At 42.7% G+C, this 17,261-nt stretch overlaps 1 protein-coding gene across 1 annotated transcript; it reads left to right on the forward strand.

The window, feature by feature from the left end:
• Positions 1-3,232: 3,232 nt before the first annotated feature.
• On the forward strand, positions 3,233-5,596 carry LOC135213313 (trichohyalin-like). Its single transcript, XM_064247294.1, has 2 exons — positions 3,233-5,268; positions 5,416-5,596. Exons 1-2 carry the CDS (start codon positions 3,233-3,235, stop codon positions 5,594-5,596), a joined length of 2,217 nt encoding a protein of 738 aa, XP_064103364.1.
• The last annotated feature ends 11,665 nt before the right edge of the window (positions 5,597-17,261 follow it).

A 17,261-nucleotide genomic window follows, 5' to 3' on the forward strand; every position in this document is an offset into this window, starting at 1 on the left:
CCAGGAAGTCAAGGAAGAAGAAACAGGGAGAATAAAACAAAGATTCACAGAGATCACGACAGACACAGTCATACACCAACTAAAGAAAATGCCAAACTGGAAAGCCCCAGGTCCCGATGAAGTCCATGGATACTGGCTCAAAAACTTCAAGGCCCTACACCCTAGAATAGCAGAACAACTCCAGCATTGTATCTCAAATCACCAAGCACCCAAATGGATGACCACAGGAAGAACATCCTTAGTACAAAAAGACAAGAGTAAGGGAAATATAGCCAGTAACTACAGGCCTATCACCTGCCTACCAATAATGTGGAAGTTACTAACAGGTATCATCAGTGAAAGGCTATACAACTACCTAGAGGAGACAAACACCATCCCCCACCAACAGAAAGGCTGCAGAAGGAAGTGTAGGGTCGACAAAAGACCAAGCTTCCTCATAGACAAAATGGTAATGAAGAACAGTAGGAGAAGGAAAACCAACCTAAGCATGGCATGGATAGACTATAAGAAAGCCTTCGACATGATACCACACACATGGCTAATAGAATGCCTGAAAATATATGGGGCAGAGGAAAATACCATCAGCTTCCTCAAAATACAAGCGCAAACTGGAATACCATACTTACAAGCTCTGGAATAAGACTAGCAGAGGTTAATATCAGGAGAGGGATCTTCCAGGGCGACTCACTGTCCCCACTACTCTTCGTAGTAGCCATGATTCCCATGACAAAAGTACTACAGAAGATGGATGCCGGGTACCAACTCAAGAAAAGAGGCAACAAAATCAACCATCTGATGTTCATGGACGACATCAAGCTGTATGGTAAGAGCATCAAGGAAATAGATACCCTAATCCAGACTGTAAGGATTGTATCTGGGGACATCAGGATGGAGTTTGGAATAGAAAAATGCGCTTAGTCAACATACAAAAAGGCAAAGTAACGAGAACTGAAGGGATAAAGCTACCAGATGGGAGCAACATTAAACACATAGATGACAGGATACAAATACCTGGGAATAATGGAAGGAGGAGATATAAAACACCAAGAGATGAAGGACACGATCAGGAAAGAATATATGCAGAGACTCAAGGCGATACTCAAGTCAAAACTCAACGCCGGAAATATGATAAAAGCCATAAACACATTGGGCAGTGCCAGTAATCAGATACAGCGCAGGGAATAGTGGAATGGACGAAGGCAGAACTCCGCAGCATAGATCAGAAAAACCAGGAAACAAATGACAATACACAAAGCACTACACCCAAGAGCAAATACGGACAGACTATACATAACACGAAAGGAAGGAGGGAGAGGACTACTAAGTATAGAGGACTGCGTCAACATCGAAAACAGAGCACTGGGCACTATCTGAAAACCAGTGAAGACGAGTGGCCTAAAGAGTGCATGGGAAGAAGGACTAATAAAAGTAGACGAAGACCCAGGAAATATTAGAGACAGGAGAAAGACAGAAAGAACAGAGGACTGGCACAACAAACCAATGCACGGACAATACATGAGACAGACTAAAGAACTAGCCAGCGATGACAATTGGCAATGGCTACAGAGGGGAGAGCTAAAGAAGGAAACTGAAGGAATGATAACAGCGGCACAAGATCAGGCCCTAAGAACCAGATATGTTCAAAGTATGATAGACGGAAATAATCTCTCCCATATGTAGGAAGTGCAATACGAAAAATGAAACCATAAACCACATAGCAAGTGAATGCCCGGCACTTGCACAGAACCAGTACAAAAAGAGGCATGATTCAGTGTCAAAAAAAGCCCTCCACTGGAGCCTGTGCAAGAAACATCAGCTACCTTGCAGTAATAAGTGGTACGAGCACCACCCTGAAGGAGTGATAGAAAACGATCAGGCAAAGATCCTCTGGGACTATGGTATCAGAACGGATAGGGTGATACGCGCAAACAGACCAGACGTGACGTTGATTGACAAAGTCAAGAAGAAAGTATCACTCATTGATGTCGCAATACCATGGGACACCAGAGTTGTTGAGAGAAAGAAGAGGGAAAAAAAGTGGATGGAGACGTATCAAGATCTGAAAATAGAAATAAGAAGGATATGGGATATGCCAGTGGAAATCGTACCCATAATCATAGGAGCACTAGGCACGATCCAAGATCTCTGAAAAAGGAATCTGGAAAAAGTAGAGGCTGAAGTAGCTCCGGGCCTCATGCAGAAGAGTGTGATCCTAGAAACGGCACACATAGTAAGAAAAGTGATGGACTCCTAAGGAGGCAGGATGCAACCCGGAACCCCACACTATAAATACCACCCAGTCGAATTGGAGGACTGTGATAGAGCAAAAAAAAAAAAAATAATAATAATAATAATAATAATAATAATAATAATAATAATTATTATTATATTATACTTGTCATCTCACTCTTAGAACGAACATAAACACCCAAGCCGCATTTCCAGTGACAATATTAATAACAGATGCTTTTGCCCATGTCTGCCAAATAACGACAAAGGAAGGTCTTTAAAAAAGATTACGTAACAGATCAAGAATTACGTCATATATTTCGCGATCAGAGAAGCAGCGTGAAAAAATACCCGCAGGTTATATTCATCTGGTGACTTAAATGAATGGTTGAAATCAATTCAGTGTTTTCAGGTTTCGTGCTCTCTCTCTCTCTCTCTCTCTCTCTCTCTCTCTCTCTCTCTCTCTATCTTGCAAAAGTGTTTTTCGAAAATGGAATACAACTTTTGTTGCATTTTTCGACAGTTTTACCTTCATAAATTCTCTCTCTCTCTCTCTCTCCTCTCTCTCTCTCTCTCTCTCTCTCTCTCTCATAGAAGTGAAGACTACTGAGAGCAAAGACTAAAGACATGATTATAAATACATACATACATAGATATGTACATACGTACATATATAGAGAGAAAGAGGACCTCCATCCTTCCGTGAAGCCCATTCCGGAGTCCTTCCTGGAATGAAGACATTGGCTCCAGGAGCTCTCTCTCTCTCTCTCTCTCTCTCTCCTTCGGATCCTGAATCTGGCGTCCGTTTGAAAAACTAAGCATGGAGACAGCACGAGTGTTAAATATATAGCATTGAATCATGTTTGCTGCATATTACTTTTTGCTAACAATCTTGTACATCTTGTGGTGTGACCTGCACGCTTCAATCGTTGAGGACCTTGTAGCTTTGTTTGGGTCTCAATCGATTCATGTTGGCGCACAGGACACTAATATTCATCATGATATGGCGGATTCTGTTCATCCAGAAATCGTCGTGGAAGAATCTAACAGCTTTGGTACGCCAGCTTTTGCTGTCGCCATCCCTGGGATGGTATTGTTGGCAGGCTTGGCGTTTGCTATGTACTGGTTTTACAATCTTTCAAGATCTCAAGATCGTTATTTGGCAGACATGGAAATGAATAATGAAGACCCCGAAGATGACGAAATGGACATGGACGAAGAATCTGGACTGGAAGACAGCCTGGATATGGAAGAAATCTATGACACTGACGATGACTCAAATACTGACCAAGACGAAGTAGCTGGACTGGAAGACGGTCTAGATACGGAATTTCTCGAAAAGACTGACGACGAGGCTGCACTTGAGGACAGTCTAGTTATGGAACTATTCGAGGACGCTGAGGAAACTGAGGAGGGGGAGGAGGAAGGTCTAGATACGGAATTTCTCGAAAAGACTGACGAAGAAGCTAGACTGGAGGACAGACTAGTTATGGAAATATTCGAGGACAATGAGGATGAGGAAACTGAGGAGGAGGAGGAGGAGGAGGAAGGTCTAGATACAGAATTCCTCGAAAAGACTGACGAAGAAGCTATACTGGAGGACAGTCTAGTTATGGAACTATTCGAGGACGCTGAGGAAACTGAGGAGGAGGAGGAGGAATGCATGGAGGAGCCTTGTCTAGAAGTCTACTTGTTGAGACAAGGACTAGAACAGATGGAAGAAGAAAAGCTGGACTTAGAGAAGGATTTGGATAACTGTAAAGATCTCGCACGTAAAATGGAAGACCTCTGGATGGGAGCTCAACAAGAGATCGAACTGCTTCGACGTCAGCTAGTGGAGAAAGAGCTACTGCTGGAAAAGAGAGCACAGGAGGAAAATGAAATGAACGCCAGAGGTAGAAAAATCGAGAATCTGCTTCAGCGAAATGAAAAACTTGTAGATGAAAATCGGCAGTTGGAAGCGGACTTAAAACTCGCTTTATCTGAAGTACAGAAGATGGAAGAGGTCGACAGAGAACAGCGGGAGAAAATAGTGGCACTGGAGAGTCACCTACAGGAGAGAGCCGAGGAGGAAAGCGAGATGGGAAGGGTCCTCCAACAGAAGATGGCTGAGAAAGAAAGAGAGCTGGAGCGCACTGTACAGGAGGGAGCAGAACTCAGCCGCAAATTAAAGGAGGCTGAAAATCTCAACCAGTTGCTTGATCTGGAGAATGAAGACTTCTGTAGGCAGAATGAAGCCTTGAGGAATGTTTTAGTTGAGATAGAAAGAGAGCTGGAGTGCACTTTGCAGAAGGGAGGAGAGCTCAGCCTCAAACTGAAAGAAAATGAAAATCTCAATCAGTTGCTTGTCCTGGAGAATGAGGACTTCTGTAGGCTGAATAAAACATTAAGGAATGCTTTAGATGAGAAAGAGAAGGAAGCAGAGCTGCTGAAAGGATCCCTCGCCACTAAATCTAAGGAATTGGAGGAAGCTCAAGAGGAACAAGAAGTAACGAAGAAACGACTGGAAGAAACTGAACAGGATAATGTGAAACTCCAAGATAACTTGGAAAGCGCTCTGCGTCAAGAACAGTGCTTCCAGCGCTTGCTAGATTGTCAGGAAGAAGACATCTTATCCCTTAGGAAGAAGGAGAGTGAAGCCCAGTTGGAAGTGCAGCAACTTCTCAAGGATTGCGAAGAGCTGAAAGAGGAGTGCCAAACACAGAAGGAAAATAGGATGAGAGACGAGAAGTGTTTCAGAGAGCAGCTACGAATACAGGAGGATGCTTTGAGAGAACATGACAAATACATGTTAATGATGCTCCTCCATGGAACCGCTCAGAGGAATTTCCAACTGGAACACATTGCGCTAGAACATGAGCATGAAACTGTAGATGATACGAGTAAAAACGAGAAGCTGGAAAGGTGTGCTGAAAGAACAGGAAGGATAGACGAAGGGAGAGAAGAAGACCCTTGTGAAAAGGCGCGCAAGGGAGAAGAGAAACAACATAGAGAGTTCTGCAACGCCCAGCAGGAGATGGAGCAGGATTACAGGGAACAGTGGGAGGGCCTCAAGCACATATTGAAAGACGTCATTAATGGAGATGAATGAAGAACTTCAGGACATTAGCATATACCCACATAAGGGTTTGGAGGCTGGAGGACAAGCTCTCAGTTTGAGAACCAACAACTGTATGGACGCTGGAGAACAAGCTCTCAGTTTGAGAGCCAACAATTGTATGGAGGCTGGAGGACAAGCTCTCAGTTTGAGAGCCAACAGCTGTTAGGAGGCTGGAGGACGAGCTCTCAGTTTGAGAGCCAACAGCTGTTTGGAAAGCCAGAGGGCCACCAGGAGGTCACTAGAAGGTCACCAGAAGACATGGTGTAAGAATAATCTAGAAGACCGGCTCTGCAGAAAGTTAAGTATGCTATGTCCCTTGATGCAGACTTCTAATAGAAGATCTCTGTCAAAGCGGGCAAATAGTCGGATATCTAGATCTATTCTTCCAGATGTCTTCCTTCTGGTCATTCTGTTGGAGTAATCTAGAACACTGGCTCTGCAGAAAGTCAAGTATGCTATGTCCCTTGATGAAGACTTCTATTAGAAGATCTCTGTCAAAGCGGACAAATAGTCAGATATCTAGATCTACTCTTGCAGATATCTTCCTTCTGGTCATTCTGTTGGAATAATCTAGAAGACCGGCTCTGCAGAAAGTCAAGTATGCTATGTCCCTTGATGCAGACTTCTAATAGAAGATCTCTGTCAAAGCGGGCAAATAGTCGGATATAACTAGACTATTCTTGAGATGTCTTCCTTCTGGTCATTCTGTTGGAGTAATCTAGAACACTGGCTCTGCAGAAAGTCAAGTATGCTATGTCCCTTGATGAAGACTTCTAATAGAAGATCTTTGTCAAAGCGGGCAAATAGTCAGATATTTAGATCAACTCTTGCAGATGTCTTCCTTCTGGTCATTCTGTTGGAATAATCTAGAAGACCGGCTCTGCAGAAAGTCAAGTATGCTATGTCCCTTGATGCAGACTTCTAATAGAAGTTCTCTGTCAAAGCGGGCAAATAGTCGGATATCTAGATCTATTCTTGCAGATGTTCGGAGGAAGGAGAACCAGCTCTATGGATAAGAGCCAATAGCTGTTTGGAGGAAGGAGGCCCAGCTCTCAGGATGAGACAAAGAATGTAAACACAAAGAAAGCTGGAAGGATAAAGAAGAGGACGAACACTAAAGGAAACTAGGAAGAAACGACAAGAGAAGCAGTTCCTGATTAACCAACATGGTGGAGGACTTTGACTTGTCAACAGTTGGTGATGTTGCATTGTGTTCCAGAGGAGATGTGATCTTCTCGGCCCATTCGATGGCTAGACTGCAGGATGGGTGTTCACTGCTGCTCCCCCCAGCAGCAACCAGCAATGGGAGGTCCCCCCACCTCCCACACACCCATCCAGCAATCAACCCTATCGACTGGGCCAAGAAGATCGCAATGCCTCTGGAACATGACACAGCTTCACCTAACTGGGTGACCAGTCAGAATCCTTCACTAGGGCTGTTTCTTTGTAGCTGGTGGAAGGACCAAGTCTTTTGTGATCGTCCTTTTCATCAGCCATCCTCGGCGATTCTCTCATCTGCTTGATGGAGGAAGGAGGAACAAATCTCAGGATGAGAGCCACCAACAGTTGTTTGGAGGAAGGAGGACAACCTCTCAGGATGAGACCTAACAACTGTTTGGAGGAAGGAGAACCAGCTCTATACTTTGAGAGCCAACAGTTGTTTGGAGGAAGGAGGATCAGCTCTCACTTTGAGAGCCAACAGCTTTTTGGAGGGCCACAGGGCCACCAGAAGGCCCCCGGAAGGCCACCAGAAGGTGCCCAAAAGGCCACCAGAAGGTGCCCAGAAGGCCACCAGAAGGATCCCAGAAGGCCACCAGAGGGATACCAGAAGGATACCGGAGGGATACCAGATGATGATTCTGTTGGAAAAATCTAGAAGACCGGCTCTGCAGAAAGTTAAGTATGCTATGTCCCTTGATGCAGACTCTTCTAATAGAAGATCTCTGTCAAAGCGGGCAAATAGTCGGATATCTAGATCTATTCTTGCAGATGTCTTCCTTCTTGGTCCCTTCTGGTTTGGAGTAAATCTTCTGTGAGTATCTAGAACACTGGTTCTGCAGAAAGTCAAGTATGCTATGTCCCTTGATGCAGACTTCTATTGGAAGATCTCTGTCAAAGCGGACAAATAGTCAGATATCTAGATCTACTCTTGCAGATGTCTTCCTTCTGGTCCATTCTGTTGGAATAATCTAGAAGAACCCCGGCTTTTCTGCAGAAAGTCAAGTATGCTATGTCCCTTGATGCAGACTTCTAATAGAAGATCTCTGTCAAAGCGGGCAAATAGTCGGATATCTAGATCTATTCTTGCAGATGTCTTCCTTCTGGTCATTCTGTTGGAGTAATCTAGAACACTGGCTCTGCAGAAAGTCAAGTATGCTATGTCCCTTGATGAAGACTTCTAATAGAAGATCTTGTCAAAGCGGCAAATAGTCATATATTTAGATCAACTCTTGCAGATGTCTTCCTTCTGGTCATTCTGTTTGGAATAATCTAGAAGACCGGCTCTGCAGAAAGTCAAGTATGCTATGTCCCCTTGAGAAGACTTCTAATAGAAGTCTCTGTCAAAGCGGGCAAATAGTCGGATATCTAGATCTATTCTTGCAGATGTTCGGAGGAAGGAGAACCAGCTCTATGGATAAGAGCCAATAGCTGTTTGGAGGAAGGAGGCCCAGCTCTCAGGATGAGACAAAGAAGGTAAACACGAAGAAAGCTGGAAGGATAAAGAAGAGGACGAACACTAAAGGAAACTAGGAAGAAACGACAAGAGAAGCAGTTCCTGATTAACCAACATGGTGGAGGACTTTGGCTTGTCAACAGTTGGTGATGTTGCATTGTGTTCCAGAGGAGCTGTGATCTTCTCGGCCCATTCGATGGCTAGACTGCAGGATGGGTGTTCACTGCTGCTCCCCCCAGCAGCAACCAGCGATGGGAGGTCCCCCCACCTCCCACACACCCATCCTGCAATCAACCCTATCGACTGGGCCAAGAAGATCGCAATGCCTCTGGAACATGACACAGCTTCACCAACTGGTGACCAGTCAGAATCCTTCACTAGGGCTGTTTCTTTGTAGCTGTGAAGACAAGTCTTGTGATCGTCCTTTTCATCAGCCATCCTCGGCGATTCTCTCATCTGCTTGATGGAGGAAGGAAGAACAAATCTCAGGATGAGAGCCACCAACAGTTGTTTGGAGGAAGGAGGACAACCTCTCAGGATGAGACCTAACAACTGTTTGGAGGAAGGAGGACCAGCTCTAAACTTTGAAAGCCAACAGCTGTTTGGAGGAAGGAGGATCAGCTCTCACTTTGAGAGCCAACAGCTTTTTGGAGGGCCACAGGGCCACCAGAAGGCCCCCGGAAGGCCACCAGAAGGTGCCCAGAAGGCCACCAGAAGGACCCCAGAAGGCCACCAGAGGGATACCAGAAGGATACCAGAGGGATACCAGATGATGATTCTGTTGGAATAATCTAGAAGACCGGCTCTGCAGAAAGTTAAGTATGCTATGTCCCTTGATGAAGACTCTTCTAATAGAAGATCTCTGTCAAAGCGGGCAAATAGTCGGATATCTAGATCTATTCTTGCAGATGTCTTCCTCTGGTTATTCTGTTGAAATAATCTAGAAGACCGGCTTTGCAGATAGTCAAGTATGCTATGTCCCTTGATGCAGACTTCTAATAGAAGATCTCTGTCAAAGCGGACAAATAGTCGGATATCTAGATCTATTCTTGCAGATGTCTTCCTTCTGGTCATTCTGTTGGAGTAATCTAGAACACTGGCTCTGCAGAAAGTCAAGTATGCTATGTCCCTTGATGCAGACTTCTATTAGAAGATCTCTGTCAAAGTGGACAAATAGTCAGATATCTAGATCTACTCTTGCAGATATCTTCCTTCTGGTCATTCTGTTGGAATAATCTAGATTCTAGAAGACCGGCTCTGCAGAAAGTCAAGTATGCTATGTCCCTTGATGCAGACTTCTAATAGAAGATCTCTGTCAAAGCGGGCAAATAGTCGGATATCTAGATCTATTCTTGCAGTTGTCTTCCTCTGGTTATTCTGTTGAAATAATCTAGAAGACCGGCTCTGCAGAAAGTCAAGTATGCTATGTCCCTTGATGCAGACTTCTAATAGAAGATCTCTGTCAAAGCGGGCAAATAGTCGGATATCTAGATCTATTTTTGCAGATGTCTTCCTTCTGGTCATTCTGTTGGAGTAATCTAGAACACTGGCTCTGCAGGAAGTCAAGTATGCTATGCCCCTTGATGAAGACTTCTATTAGAATATCTCTGTCAAAGTGGACAAACAGTCAGATATCTAGACCTGCTCTTGCAGATGTCTTCCTTCTGGTCATTCTATGGAATAATCTAGAGGATCGGCTCTGCAGAAAGTTAAGTATGCTATGTCCCTTGATGCAGACTTCTAATAGAAGATCTCTGTCAAAGCGGGCAAATAGACAGATATCTAGATCTATTCTTGCAGATGTCTTGTCATTCTGTTGGAGTAATCTAGAACACTGGCTCTGCAGAAAGCCAAGTATGCTATGTCCCTTGATGAAGACTTCTAATAGAAGATCTTTGTCAAAGCGGGCAAATAGTCAGATATCTAGACCAACTCTTGCTGATGTCTTCCTGCTGGTCATTCTGTTGGAATAATCTAGAAGACCGGCTCTGCAGAAAGTCAAGTATGCTATGTCCCTTGATGAAGACTTCTAATAGAAGATCTCTAGAGGTCAAAGCGGGCAAATAGTCGGATATCTAGATCTATTCTTGCAGATGTTCGGAGGAAGGAGAACCAGCTCTATGGATAAGAGCCAATAGCTGTTTGGAGGAAGGAGGCCCAGCTCTCAGGATGAGACAAAGAAGGTAAACACGAAGAAAGCTGGAAGGATAAAGAAGAGGACGAACAGTAAGAGAAACTAGGAAGAAACGACAAGAGAAGCAGTCCCTTATTAACCAACATGGTGGAGGACTTTGACTGTCAACAGTTGGTGATGTTACATTGTGTTCCAGAGGAGCTGTGATCTTCTCGGCCCATTCGATGGCTTGACTGCAGGATGGGTGTTCACTGTTCCAAACAACTATTGGTGAAAGCCACCAACAGTTGTTTGGAGGAAGGAGGACAAGCTCTCAGGATGAGAGCCAACAGTTATTTGGAGGAAGGAGGAACAGCTCTCACTTTGAGAGCCAACAGCTGTTGGAGGAAGGAGGATCAGCTCTCACTTTGAGAGCCGACAGCTGTTTGGAGGGCCACAGGGCCACCAGAATGACCCCAAAAGGCCACCAGAAGGACCCCAGAAGGCCACCAGAGTGATAGCAGAAGGATACCAGAGGGATACCAGATGATGATTTTGTTGGAATAATCTAGAAGACCGGCTCTGCAGAAAGTTAAGTATGCTATGTCCCTTGATGAAGACTTCTAATAGAGGATCTCTGTCAAAGCGGGCAAATAGTCGGATATCTAGATCTATTCTTGCAGATGTCTTCCTCTGGTTATTCTGTTGAAATAATCTAGAAGACCGGCTCTGCAGAAAGTCAAGTATGCTATGTCCCTTGATGCAGACCTCTAATAGAAGATCTCTGTCAAAGCGGACAAATAGTCGGATATCTAGATCTATTCTTGCAGATGTCTTCCCTCTGGTTATTCTGTTGGAATAATCTAGAAGACCGGCTTTGCAGATAGTCAAGTATGCTATGTCCCTTGATGAAGACTTCTAATAGAAGATCTCTGTCAAAGCGGACAAATTAGTCGGATTCTTAGTCTTATTGCTTACAGAAATGTCTTCCCTCTGGTTATTCCCCTTTTGAATAAGCTTAAGAAGGACCGGCTCTGCAGAAAGTTCAAGGTTATTCTCTATCCCTTGATGCAAAGGCTTTCTAATAGATCTCTGTCAAAGAGCGGACAATAGTCGATATCTAGATCTATTCTTGCAGATCGTCTCCCTTGGTTATTCTGTTGAAATAATCTAGAAGACCGGCTCTGCAGAAAGTCAAGTATGCTATATCCCTTGATGCAGACTTCTAATAGAAGATCTCTGTCAAAGCGGACAAATAGTCGGATATCTAGATCTATTCTTGCAGATGTCTTCCCTATGGTTATTCTGTTGGAATAATCTAGAAGACTGGCTCTGCAGAAAGTCAAGTATGCGATGTCCCTTGATGCAGACTTATAGTAGAAGATCTCTGTCAGAGCGGGCAAATAGTCGGATATCTAGATTTATTCTGGCAGATGTCTTCCCTCTGGTTATTCCGTTGGAATAATCTAGAAGACCGGCTCTGCAGAAAGTCAAGTATGCTATGTCCCTTGATGCAGACTTCTAATAGCAGATCTCTGTCAAAGCCGGCAAATAGTCAGATATCTAGATTTATTCTGGCAGATGTCTTCCCTCTGGTTATTCCGTTGGAATAATCTAGAAGACCGGCTCTGCAGAAAGTCAAGTATGCTATGTCCCTTGATGAAGACTTCTAATACAATGCCTCTGTCAAAGCCGGCAAATAGTCGGATATCTAGATCTATTCTTGCAGATGTCTTTCCTCTAATTATTCTGTTGGAATAATCTAGATCACTGACACTGCATAAAGTCAAGTATGCTATGTCCCTTGATGCAGACTTCTAGTAGAAGATCTCTGTCAAAGTGGACAAATAGTCGGATATCTAGATCTATTCTTGCAGATGTCTTCCCTCTGGTTATTCTGTTGGAATAATCTAGAAGACTGGCTCTGCAGAAAGTCAAGTATGCTATGTCCCTTGATGCAGACTTCTAATAGAAGATTTCTGTCAAAGTGGGCAAATAGTCGAATATCTAGATTTAAACTTGCAGATGTCTTCCCTCTTGTTATTCTGCTGGAGTAATCTAGAAGACCAGTTCTGAAGAAAGTCAATTATGCTATGTCCCTTGATGCAGACTTCTATTAGAAGATCTCTGTCAAAGCGGACAAATATTCAGATATCTAGATCTACTCTTGCAGATGTCTTCCTTCTGGTCATTCTGTTGGAATAATCTAGAAGACCGGCTCTGCAGAAAGTCAAGTATGCTATGTCCCTTGATGAAGACTTCTAATAGAAGATCTCTGTCAAAGTGGGCAAATAGTCGGATATCTAGATCTATTCTTGCAGATGTTCGGAGGAAGGAGAACCAGCTCTATGGATAAGAGCCAATAGCTGTTTGGAGGAAGGAGGCCCAGCTCTCAGGATGAGACAAAGAAGGTAAACACGAAGAAAGCTGGAAGGATAAAAAAAGAGGACGAACGCTAAAGGAAACTAGGAAGAAACGACAAGAGAAGCAGTCCCTGATTAAGACTGCTGAAACACCAACTTCCGAAGCATCACACTCCACAACAAAGGGAAGGCTCTCATCCACAGACCGTAGTGAAACATCCATAAGTTGTTTTTTTAAGGAGTTAAAAGCAGCTAGTGCTGGCTCACTCAGTGGAAAAGTTTTTGTGTTCACTAAGGGATGAATCATATCAGAAAAACCAGGGATCCATTTGGCATAATATGCAAACAACCCTTGAGCTCTTCACAGAGACCCCATATTTGTGGGAGGCGGTAATTCTTGAAGGGGACATAATCTGTCAGGGTCAGGCTTTATCACATTATTACCGACACAATACCCTAGAACATTGATTTTAGGAACAGACACAATCGATTTCACTTCATTGAGGGTAAGCTTCCGTTTCTGAACCACCTCCAAGAACTTTTGAACGTTTTCATCATGTTCAGCCTAAGTTAATCCACCTACAGTAATATTATCTAGATATGGAAAAGTATCTTTGAGGTTCTCATCTTCAACTAGTTTGTCCATAGCTTTTTGGAATGCAGCTACACCATTCGTGACACCAAATGGAATCCTACAAAACTGAAACAATTTCCCTGCACCCTCAAAAGCAGTGTACTTCCTCTCACTCTCTTTAATGCTGATTTGGTGATATGCACTCTTCAAGTCAAATGTGGAGAACACCTTATATTTTGCAAGGCCATGCACCATATCCTCTATCCTTGGGAGGGGGTATGCATCTAGTTCTGTGTATTGGTTAATGGTCTGGGAATAATCAATGCAAAGTCTCTTTTTGTGCCTGCCAAGTGGATCTTTGACTGCTACAACCTGTGCTCTCCAAGGGGATATACTTAGCTCAATGATACCTTCAGATAGTAAATGTGATATCTGGTCTTTTACAAACAGCTGGTCATCCTGGCTATAGCGTCTAGATTTAACTGCAATGGGTTTAAACTGTTGAGGCAAGTTCGGAAAGAATGACAGTTCATCGATATCAGCTGTTGCTAATACACAGACAGGTTTGGCTCCAATTATTTTTAAACTTGGTTTATTCCCTCCATATTGAAAAGTTACGCTCTGGTGTTGCTTTTGAAAGTCATAACCTAAGATAACATCACAATATAAATCCTTCAGGACCCCGAGCTGGATACGAGGATATCTCTGATCAAGATGCACTAAGTCTGCTGTAACAAACCCAGGGGAACTAGCATTTAAAGATTTTGATGCCATTGAGACTGCTGTACCCACAGGAACTATTGTCAAATTTAGTTTCTGTGCTACTTCCTCATGTATAAAACTATCTGAGCTACAAGAATCTATTAGTGCCTTCAATGAATGGCCATTTACAGTGATGTTTGTAGCTGCATGTGAAAGATTCTTTGGATAAGTGGCAGCTATTGTAAGCAAAGTGGGGTTATACAATGCAGCAGTAGTACTACCTGAAGCCTTTGATTTACAGACTTGCAAAATGACCTGTTTTACCACATTTGTTACATTTATTAGTATGTGCAGGACAACTCACTCTACCTGTACTGTGGAGTGCATTACCACAAAAATAGCATTTCCTCTTAGATAAGTAAGCAGCAGCAACAGCTGAATCTCCAGGTGAACTTCTTTCTGCTTCTTCTTTTGTTGGCTGCTGCTGCTGGTCACCACTGGGCTGTGCCTGCCGCTCTGGAACTAAAGCAGCAGTATGAGGAATGGGTGGAGATGTATACACGTCGGCACTACGCTGAGCAAGATCCAATGTACAAGCTTGACTGTGTGCAGGTTCAGTGACTTATTTTCTAGTATGCGCTGACGAATAAATGCTGAGGCAATACCATTGATAAATGCATCACGTACTAGCTCCTGCCGATATTGCTCAGCTGTGACTGCCTGGAAGTTACAATCCTTGCTTAGCTTATGTAGCTCCCTCAGAAATTCGTCAAGGGATTCTCCTGACTGCTGTCGTCGTGTCGCCAAAACATGCCTAGCAAAAACTTAATTCGGCAACTTGCTATAAACACTCTCCAGTTTGGCAATTGCACTCTCAAAAGTACTACAGTCTTCAATGAGTTCATACACACTCGGGGACACACAATTCACTAATGCCCTAAACTTGTCTTGTGCAGCATCTCCACTTTCTTCTATGAAGTCGGTGAATGTTTTATGCCAGTGCTTCCACTCTTTGGCTGCAGTGGGTGAGCTGGGATCTGTGTCAGTCTGGACGGCTTCAGCAGCTTGGCCATGATGGGTAATGTGTTGAATAAATTGTAATGAAAGTAAACACTTGGTGACAGATTCCAAGCTTTATTCAACACATTACCAAACTGCCACATCTGTAACAGAAAAACAGACAACAATAACTAACAACATTCATGTACACATGAACACAAGCACATAACTTATGACAATCATGCTACAAAACATTAACATTAGAAAACTTAACAATAAACAAAACAACATAAAGAAATAGTTTGATAGCTAGGACCTACCACAACACGTGCCACCATTGTAAACAATGAGTGGAGTGTTACCAAAACGAAAATGGTAGTGATGATCAGTGTTGCCAACAAATAATAATACTACAGATGATGAAAACTGCTAGGGTTTTTTCTAAGTATTCATGGTCTGTTTTAATTTCATGAAGTGCACTACCATGAGATCTTGTTGCAGAAATGTAATGAATTGACTTGGGATACTGATGTGCAGGAATATACCTATTTTAAGTACTTTGCAATGAACATAGCCCAATTTCAGGAAAGCCGTCAAGAGTCTAGCAAAGAAAGTAAAACATTTTTAGTATTTTGCAATTAAAATAACCCATTTTAGTACTTGGCGATTGAGATAGCCCATTTTTAGTATTTTGCAATTGAAACAGCCCACTTTTGGGACTTTTAAAATTAAGTTGCCTTCTACTCTGGAGAAAACTGATTCCATCGCTGGCCAGAAGTATCAGTAAAGCTCACATCGACTGGAATTTTGAAATGTATGAACTCTGTTCTACAGTAACAAATCACATTTAGTATCGCCGTGTTTTTAATAAGTTAATCAGGCACAGGCCTAGACTTCAGAACAATGTAAAATATTTGAGTTTCCAGATCAAATTTAGCATCAGGCAAAGAATTCTTCTAGCGCATAATAATCCTACTGTATTAATGTGTGGCGCGAATTCTTTTCGAAATTCAGTTTCAAAGGTTTTTCAGTAGACTGTACTTGGTCATGGATTCATCCTTTCATTTTGAAGGTATATTAGTTCCTGATAATTAAGGCAGTGCCTTTGAATGACGTAATTAGTGTCGTAGATTTAGTACTAATAGTATCTTGTATGTGAGACCAGCAGGACAACATAACCTAGGATTATTTTTTATAAGAACGAGCAATCAACACCAGTGTAAAGATAGTAACATATTTTTAAAATTTTTTTAGAATACTTGTGACCAAAGACTTATTGATGCCTTGTAAAATGCACAAATTTTTGGACCGTAATAAGATATAATCCTGAAGGCACGAGTAATTGATAATATTTTATTATTGAATGCTTTTACTTGAGGTTGAAAGATTAAATCTTGCATATATATAGATACTAGGCCTTCTAGACCTAAGAACTTGACTGTGAAGAAACCGCTTGTTCGGCTCTGTCATTGGCGGCTCCTTAGACTAAGAACTCGCTTTTCAGAGTGGTTTGAGCAATAGAGAAAACCTTGTGTACAATATAATATTATCCTAATGAAATCATAGCCTTGTGTAACAATGATCATATGCTTTGTAGGTCAAAAGACATTGTTTGACCGTGCTATCTTGGAGTGATGTCTTAATACTTTCATCGAGTGGTGTATGACAATTCTCTGCCACTCTCTTTAAGAAAAGCTATTTATGTTCAAAGTATGTCCACCAAGTCATCTTAAAATGATGGCTTTGTATAAGTCTAATTATGGTGAGTCAAGGTAATATCTCTCTCTCTCTCTCTCTCTCTCTCTCTCTCTCTCTCTCTCTCTCTCTCTCTCTCTCTCTCCATTAATCTCAGGAGACCTCGGGTAGCATTTCACGGCAGACGTCAATAGTTTTATAAAATTCTTAAGTGCTCATCGGTTTGCTGCTTTAATAAATAGTTTATGTTGTATTATTTCTAAATGGTTATTCCATGCACATCAGTAAAGTGTGTTGGTGAACGCCAGGTATGTCTGGTAAAGCGGAACCTTCTTTCTGGACTAGTACTAAAACTTTATCTCTTACAGGGAAATTTGTCTCTTTCGCTCTAAGATCATGTTTCCATTTAGTCCCCCCTTGACTCCCGTTCTCCTTCGCTAGTTGCCAACCATCTCTTAAATTGTTTTTATAATACTCTAGATTAGTTGTGCAATCTTCTTCGAGATTCTTCGAAATCATTCCCGTCGTCTCGGGAGTCTGTGACGTTCACCGTAGGCCCCGCCCCCAGAATGCCGTATAAATACGACGGACGAAGTAGGAGAAGGCAGATCATCAGTTAATCACAGAGATCAGAGATGATCAGTAAGAGCCACAGATCAGATTATCAGTGAGAGATCAGCAGCAGAGATCATCAGAGTGATATAAGAGAAGAAGGATGAAGGATCAGAGAGAAAAGGGCGTCCGAGAATTGGTAGAATTCTGGTCAAGTCGTCTTTTTTTTATCTAATTACTTTCCGGCTATATTCACGATA

The sequence above is a fragment of the Macrobrachium nipponense genome, chromosome 42 (genome assembly GCF_015104395.2).
Source record: "Macrobrachium nipponense isolate FS-2020 chromosome 42, ASM1510439v2, whole genome shotgun sequence".
Taxonomy (NCBI): Eukaryota; Metazoa; Arthropoda; class Malacostraca; order Decapoda; family Palaemonidae; genus Macrobrachium; species Macrobrachium nipponense.